This window comes from Falco biarmicus, chromosome 4 (genome assembly GCF_023638135.1).
Source record: "Falco biarmicus isolate bFalBia1 chromosome 4, bFalBia1.pri, whole genome shotgun sequence".
Classification (NCBI taxonomy): Eukaryota; Metazoa; Chordata; class Aves; order Falconiformes; family Falconidae; genus Falco; species Falco biarmicus.
The window spans coordinates 19,821,325-19,829,927 of record NC_079291.1 but is presented as its reverse complement, the minus strand read 5'-3'; the positions used below and the strand labels follow the sequence as shown (position 1 = coordinate 19,829,927).

Below are 8,603 nucleotides of genomic sequence, written 5' to 3'. Positions count from 1 at the left end.
TGCTAACATAGACCCTGTCCGTTCTTTTCCTTTCTGTTGGCAGCTGGTGGCTCCCCCCTCAAGGGAATGCTCGGGGCCACCTTCCTTCTCTGAAAAGGGCTCCACTTACCTTCAGTCCTCTGCCCATTGCTTCTCAGGGAGCACGTGGCAGCTCTTCAACAGTGCGGGCAGTCTGCCTGCAGGTTAGCCAAACCAAGCCTGGGGCAGGGAGAGCTGGCTGGGAACTGAAACGGTGCTGGTATGGACTGGGAGAGCTCAGCACCACCACCCCCCACACCTCTAGCTCCCTCGAACCATAAATCCCCCTGGGTCACCATCCTGTTAGAGGGGGTGGTGCATGTTAGAGCTTATGGTGGGTGAGGATATAAGGGGACTTATTTTCTACCTCCAAGTGTAAAATATTTTTTTTTTAGGCAGAAAGTATGTTTAAATCTTTAAAAAAGTATTTTTCAAGAAAGTATCTCTTTAGATACTTTTTTACATTCTTAACTGAGATAGCATATTTAGAAAAGCAGGTGATAACTGTTCAAGGGTCGTTAATAGCCAGATGGAAACGGATGGTTTAGGGAGTGAGAGGCTCCCCGCAGCCGGGCTGCCGCCAGTGAAGCATCCGGGTGCTGTTCTCAGAGCCGGGCACCTGCCTCCCGTTAGGCAAATGGGTGATGAAAGGAACCTGCCTGCACCCAATGCTGGCAACTCCCTACTGGGTTGTCAGAGGCTCAGTGGAAGAGAAAAGGAACATGGGTGTGTACCCAGAAAAAAACAGGTATTTATAAATATTTTTTTGATGTGATTTTTTTGTTGTTGTTCTAAATTGACAGTAATACTTTCTGCTGTATGACTGCCTGTTCCAAGTATATTCTGAAATTATACTTGAATCAGAGTTTGCGGTTGTTGAACGAAAATATTATTTTTTTTCTGTATGAAAAAATACTGAGACTTTCCTTTAAGCTTTAAAATGGCATACTGAGCTGGTACTTGGTGCAAGTTTTTGGCTCAGGTCAGGACTATTAGTAATGTGTCTGACAGTAAGAGGACATTTGAGCTGCCTGCAACACCCACTCAGAAGGAGGAAATATTCTTGGCTAAATAAAGGTCCTAAATACTCGACCTTGGACATGTGCGACAGACAGACAGATATTGTGAGTGGGGGGGGGGGGGGAAGTAACAAATTCGCTTAACTTTGCTGCTTATTCGTGGGTTTAAACTTTAGATACACTCTGTTGGCTATGGGAAAATGGTCTGGGAAACATATGATACCTTTCTTTCTAAACTGAATCATAAATGAAATATACTTTTAGGGTTGCAAAATGTTTCTCATTAGAAATCTGATTTAGAAAGGCATACTGTGAATAGTATCTCTTTCCTCAAACGGAGTGCAAAACCTGGCTAGCAGTTACAAGAATTAGACTCGCTGGAGAAGGATGGCTTAACCTGTAGTGTTCGTTTTGTTTGCAGTTAATTTTGTTGAGGGTTTTGGAGAGGCAACTGATAATATCAGTTCTTATTTCTAGCCAGCAGAGTAGCGCTAAAAAGATGGGATTTTGAAAAAGTGGAGCATATCCAAAAATGTATCTTATGTTTTCCCTTAACTAACATATAAGCAAGAGTTACAGTTGGCAGCGGGATGTGGGATGATGAAAGGACACCGATGATCTGTACAGCACTATGTAGGTTTTTTAAATCAGACCTCCTGGTTCAGGTTGATCGTGTAAATAACTGTTTTTTTCTAGAAAGCTGTATGTACAGCATTTTGAGAAGTTATTTGGCATGTAGATACCCTTTGTACAGGAAATGGGTTCTATCAGGTAATTGCAACGTGGCTTAGTTGCTCTGAAGTCCTAACAAAGGTTCACTGTGCTGGTAGAGCCTTAAGGCAGAATTGGAGACTGATGGGATTTAGTGAAAGGAGAAAGGTGTGCTGGAGCTCCTAACTTACCTGCCTCCTTGTGGAAGGGCAAGAACCCTTTTCTCTGAGTGACTGTCATTGTGGACTGTACGTTTGGTGACTGACCATTCATTGCCCGTCTGCTTGGAGGAGACTGGGAAACTTTCCGTACATAATTCTTGAGAGATGGTCAGTTGATCTGAAGTCCTCTGCCAAGGCAAAGAGTTGTGTCTATATGGCTGGGAAACCATCAAGTGATCACTTCCGATGCGTGCTTGGGCTCTAGGCAGGCTGAATAGTAATTTCAGTAACTCAGATTAAGATGTAGTTGGAGATGTGTTTTGGTTGCTGCTTTTAAAGATGCTGCCTGATCCTTTTCCATATTGCTCTGCATGTGCTTGTCTATATGGTTTTGGCTGGAATTTTTGTTTATTTGTTTCCAGTTTGTGGGTGGGTTGAACAGTGAGATCCTAGTCACACCGAAGGAGCGATGGCTTGCTTCCTGTAGAGGGAGGCCAAGGAAAAATTCTGGAGGGAGGAACACTGAGGTCATGTGAAATCCTGAGGAGTTGGATGAGAACACGGGACAGTCCTGCCTCTTGCGAACGCTGCACAGACCAAATTGCCACCTTGTGCTGGTTTGGGCTGGGATAGGGTTAATTTTCTTCATAGGGGAGGGGGGAGTGAGTGAGTGGCTGTGTGGCTTAGTTGCTGGCTGGGGTTAAACCGTGACACCCCTCCTTTTCACCGATGCCGGGATAGTTGGGGAAATCCGTTATGCTTGTAGCTGGAATGATCTTGTGCCAGAGAGCACGCTGCTGACATACCTTGTGCTGTGGAGCTGTGGCTATCAGCTACTTTTCACATACTCTAAATTTGAACTGTTATCTGTATTCCAAAGGTAACCCGCCTGTGAAGGGAAAATTTTGTCCCAGTGTAAACTTTGGGAGTAATGCCCGGCAATTAGCCCCTCGCAACCGGAGGCTGGTTGAGTAAGCAGTGCATCCAAACACCTTGGTGTTTTCCAGAAAGCCTTTGCCTTTTGGACTCTTATTTTATTTGGCAGCTATGACAAAAAAGCCAGCATGATTGCTTGTTTAAAAAACAACCAAACCCCACCAAACCCGAGGACCACCAACCCTACCCTCTCCTAAACCTTGACATTACTTCAGGTAATGTAAATTCTGTAGGTGCCTAAACCCCCAGACGTAGGCTGTTAAAGAGATGGTGCCTGCTGCCTTCCCTGGAGACGCTGCAGCGTGCCCTGGGGACCTTGCCGTGCCCAGCGTGGTGCGCAGCACGGGCAGCTCACGCTGGCGTCCTGTGGGGAGTCACATGTAACATCACCTTGCTTACCTCGCCGGTGTGCTGAAGCCCCACCGTTGGCAGATGACCGTGCAGAAGGCTGCTCGCCCCCTCACAGCTTTGCAGTGCCACTGCTCTGCCCTCCTCCCTGGCCCCAGCAAGCGGGGAGTGGGGAGAGAGCCCACAGGGGTGGGTATGAAGGTTGGCTCGATGGTATGTCCAGGCAGAAGGGAGTAAGCGTGTACCTCCTGTATCGGAGACCACATCCCTCCTGCCTGGGTGCTCGGGGTGCCCACAAGGCTGTCCTGTCTCGCTGCGGTTGGTGTGTTCTCATACACCTCCTCCTGCTCTTCCGTCATCTCTTGTATACAGCTGCTTTGTCCCTGGCTGCTCCAAGGGGATCTGCTACGCCCCTGCCTGCTGCTCTCATCTGTGACTCCTGCCCCAGGGAGCTGCTCGCCCCGCAGCTCCCAGGGCCGCAGCATCGCCCTGCTCAGCCCCAGGGCCACCAGCCCTTTCCACCTTCAGCCCGGCCTGTGCAGCGTTTCCACTCCGCCGGTCTTTGCGCCTGTCAGTCACGCATCAACTGCAGCATCCGCCGCCGCTGGGCACTGGGTTTTGTGCCTGTGTATGAAGGAGAGTGAGCAGCAGCTCTGCTGTGCCGCTGACTCAGCAGCTGTCGCTACTGCTTTCAAGCTCTCCCTGTCTTCTGGCTTTGACAGGCTCTTGGCAGGCTGGGGCTGAAGCAGCTGCTGCTCCCATCTCCTGCTGTCACTGGCACCACCAGGGCGCTTTTAGCTCCTCCAGCCTGCTGCTGCCTGAGACACGACTCCTAAATGGAGGGCAGCCAAGATACTATCCTCTCCTCAGTCGTCTTAGGGTTTAAGTGGTTTTCTGCTCAAATGGATGGATGGTTTCTGAGGCTCCCGCTTCTGGGTATCTAGCTGGCCCTGTGCCAGGAGTAGGGAATTACATGACTGTACATTGTCTACAAGGAGGACATAATCCATCAGTTAGTCTTTGGCTGTTATGATGCAGGCTGGAATTTCTGAAGGTCCCTGTGCTCAGCAGTTCACCGCTGGCACAGTGTATACAGTGTGATTACAGAAGGATGCTCACACTGTCTGAGATTGTGCATCAGGCCTCTGGCTGTGCATCCAAAATACGAGGATGATTTAATTTCAGTTTCCTGCAGAGAATGCAGAGGTGGGGTAAGGAAACTGCCCCCCCATGTTGCCTTCTTGGGAAAGCTCCAGCAGGCGTGGTAACAGATGTAAGCCTGCTGATTTGGAAAAAAATGTGACTGGTGCTGCTGAGTCAGAATTTAGATAACAGACCACAGGTTGGATGGAAAGGGACAGTTTCTTGAGATGTGTCTGACTGGTTGGCAGGAGAGAATGCAGACCTAGGCTCTCCCACGTTTTCATTACACTTCCTCAGGGGAATGGAAGATGGCACAGTTCCTGCTGTGTATAAAAGAAAGCAAAGGGGAACAATGACTATGTTGCACGTGAGGGAAGTTGTATGATTGCCTCTTTTTATTAATGAATAGCGCTGGTACAGCTGAGACCTCTTGGGACCAGGCTCACAACACCATCTTGAAGCTTACTTTGATATGTTGGCAGGAGAAGTTACGAAGCTGCGGCTATATAAACTGTATCTTTCTGTACGTGATGCTGAGTGGTATTGTAGTGTGTTCAGTACACGGGAAATACTTTCAGAAGGATTTTTTTATGATGAGGGTGGTGAAACACCAGAACAGGTTGCCCAAAGAGGCGGTAGGTGCCCCATCCCTGAAAACATTCAAGGCCAGTTTGGATGGGGTTGTAAGCAACCTGGTTTAGTAGATGTCCCTGCCCATGGCAGGGGGCTTGGATTAGATGACCTTTAACGGTCCCTTCCTACCCAAACTATTCTGTGATTCCGTAAAGATCCTGTAGGTGTTTAAACAGAGAGGACTTGTATAACGAAGCTAGAAGAGCTTGATGCTATGCCGATACTGGTGCTTGCAATTTGCAGAGAGTGGGAATGTGACCTAAAGCCGGTCTGGAGAGGTGTCCCTTAAGTGCCTCTGAGGCATGGGGCTGGTAGCCATCTTGCATCAAGTTTTCTTGCTAAGTCAGCTTTTAAAAATCCAAGATTAAGATGTAGCTTTGTTTTGATTTTCAGTGCCTGGAGCAACTCACTGAGAATTCCAAGAGAAATTATTTGAGATAAGCCATGCTAGCTTTGACATGAAACTGCAGGCTAGAAGTGGAGTAGTGTATAAAATAAGATCTGAAAAGGCACTGAAGTTACAGCTGTGTACTATTAGCTGGTGAAACTACCTCTTGTTACAAAGATGAGAAACTTTACCTCAGATATACTACTTTAAAACATTCTTTCCATTCTGCAGAAAATAAAGAAACAGTAAGGATACAGAATATTTTGTACTCATACAAAAATCTGTTAAGAAGAAACACTTTGCCTGAACTGGGTGAATAAAGCCTTTTTACTTGCAGAAAAATATATATATGAAAAACTTCTGTGAAAGTCTGTAGCATATGAGTAAGATCCTTCAAAGCACAGCTGAGACTGAAATATCTTCTTTAAAAAGGCAACACAAATGTGTATGCTGCTTATTCACAGAATGTTTACGTCTTCAATTTTACAAAATAGCCACGTTTTCTGAAATTCCTGATTAAAAGACAGTGAACCATAGTATGCCATCAGCAGCAGTTTATCACATCTATAAATCCAATTTAAATCTAGTTATAACAGGAGTGTGAGACAATAAAGAACAGCATAACAGCAGTAAAAGGAGCTTCTAATCGACAATGGATACTGCCTATATTTCAAAATACCAAAATGAAAATAAAAGTTTTAAATTAAACAGTTCTGTAAATGAGTAATAAACACATCTAAGATAGCACATGTGTGCTCTTCTGTCCAGTTGCCTCCTGGAAGGAATGGAGTGACTTGAGACTGCAATTTACAGGATTTTCTGTAGAATGGAGTTGGCAACTTCCAGGGATTCATCTTTCACCAAGACAATATCATAAGAGTCCATGTATTTTTCCAAAAGCTCATCTACCTAATTGCAGAAAGGATAAAGAGACACATTTAGTTATAGAATTAACTATTGAAAGACTTTTTGTCATTAAAATATTGCCCCGTCTTTCCACCAAATGCAAGGAATGAGCAATGCAAATATGTATCGCTCTTATGAATGAATTCCACAGGGTGACAGAGTAGGAGTGGCCTGACATAAGTGTGTGCATTCCAGGGTATGATACTCCATGTTTATGCCATGATCTCACACCTACTGAAAGAAAAGCTATTTCCTCAGCTTCCTGAAAGGCAGAGAGAAACAGAAAACTGAATGCAAACAGATGTGCCTTGTACCTTAGCAAATGATCAGTTCTGTGTCACCTCAAAAGAGATGGGGTGGGGGTGGGGGGAGAAGACTGCCTAAATTTGTTACTTGGAAGATTATAATTTTGCTCAATTACCAATCCAGTATTGAAAGAAGGAGGAGGAGCCACAGGAATTTGAGAATTAATTTCTCTAGCCTCTGAATTTTACTTCGCAACAAAATACCTTTTCAGAAGTAGTTCAATACAAAACCCAAAGCTGTTTATATTTGTGTTTTTGTAGCTTATGTTTAGAAAAAACTTGAGGCAAGAAATCCATGAAAAATGTTTGAAATCTCAAAACAAGTAAGGGTCAGACACTTGGTTTGATATCTGAAGCTTACTATAACAAACCTGTTTCTAACTCACAATGTTTTACTCAAAGTCTACAAGGTTTTATAAGACTACTTACTTTATCATTGAGATAGCCAATCTTAAGAATATGTTCAACGTTCGCTACTCCATCTGCCATGCTCAAGTCTCCTTGAGAATCACCCAGCAGTATGATATTACTGTTGTCTTTCAGTTGTTTGAAGTACTCTGTATTCTTCAAGGCACCATCGTGTTTGTTGTAAACATGAATCAATTCTCCTTTAAATCCTTTTAATATTCCCTATTAAAAAAAAACAACGTTGAAGTTATTTCTAGTATCATATAGACAAGATAGAATCTAGAATGAAATAGGTGATACTGCTGTTTATCTTGTTCATCATTAGAGATTACATAGTTCAATATTAGTTCAATTACTGTTAAATAACGAAATGAATAATAGCATCGTTAAGACTAGACAGACAGCGATCCTCCCTGCTTGAAGGAGGAGTAGCGCTGCACTGGGCTGAGTATGAGGTTGTCATTAAAGGAAATTAATGGTGTCTTAGTCACACCATACTAACAGTGTTTGAACTGTTATCTTCTGCTTGTTTTTTTCTTTTTGCCTGGGAAAGTGCTGCGTATGCAATTCTCTAATTTTCTATGAGGCTGGATAGATGGCTACATATGTTTCATTAAAATGTTCATCTTGTAGTATATATAAATGGCTACTAAATATCACAAAACATTCTTGTTTGATACAAATGTGTTAGTTCATACGTACGTTTTCATCAAAATCCATGAAATTGGAAACCACTTTGACATTAGAATGGTAGACCCCAGCCTGGTGGATAACTTCCTCAAGAATGTCCCCAAGCCCAGCAGAAAATATGAACACAGGAATATTATGTTCACTGAGCTTATCAAAGAAGTTCTCATATCCTTCTCTGCAACACAGAATGTAAATACAAACCAAACCTCAAATAAAGAACGCAAAGTGAAGTCCAAGTTTTCAGAAGATACTCACATCATCTTTGGAAAAGAGAGTTAACTTTTCCCTGAGCACTTCACTTTCTTTCTTTTACCTCACCTGAAAAGATTAGCAAGAACCACCAACCTAACACAAGGCATGTAGTTTTAACAAGAAACTGCTGCATTGAGCTGCTTGATCTTGGTCTGGACAATTTTTTCCCCAAAAACTTCTAATCATGTTTTGAAGATTTAAAAATGTTTCACTCTCCCTAAACACCCCAGAACAAGGAAGCAACCAGTAGAATTCTCTCCAGCTACTATGAGGCTGTACATCTCCTTTCAATTTTACTTGCTTAAATATTGGCCTTTCTGTGGAGTTATTACCATCAAATAAAATTTATTTTTTTTAAATCCTCAAAACATCTGTTGTTGCTTTTCAGAACACAATCAAAACTATGTATAGTATTCCAGGAACAAGATAATATTATCTGTATATACTTTCTCCACACAGACATTGATTGGTAGAAATTTGCATATTTTTAAAAAAATTATGAACATTTTTGAGGGAATTCTAGCCTGGGAATGAAGTTTCAACCCACATGGACTTTCAAACAGTTTTGCAAAATGTAAGAATTTATCTAGTATGATAAGCAAACACTTCTGTAAGTTAAGTTCTAACATCCCGTTTCACCACTCCAAAGTTTAGAGACAATTTTCAAGCAAGGATTTTGCTGGCT

At 43.3% G+C, this 8,603-nt stretch overlaps 1 protein-coding gene across 8 annotated transcripts in view; it reads right to left on the bottom strand.

Moving 5' to 3' along the window:
- Window positions 1-5,666: 5,666 nt before the first annotated feature.
- NT5C3A (5'-nucleotidase, cytosolic IIIA) overlaps window positions 5,667-8,603 on the bottom strand; it is a 28,770-nt gene continuing 25,833 nt past the window's right edge. For all 8 annotated transcript variants that reach the window (XM_056334747.1, XM_056334753.1, XM_056334749.1 and 5 more), the window contains 3 exons: window positions 7,679-7,841; window positions 6,998-7,198; window positions 5,667-6,266 (listed from right to left, as the gene is read on the bottom strand). In XM_056334747.1, coding sequence (XP_056190722.1) covers window positions 6,165-6,266; window positions 6,998-7,198; window positions 7,679-7,841 — 466 coding nt within the window. In that variant the 3' untranslated portion in view covers window positions 5,667-6,164. The remainder of the gene's footprint in view (window positions 6,267-6,997; window positions 7,199-7,678; window positions 7,842-8,603) is intronic.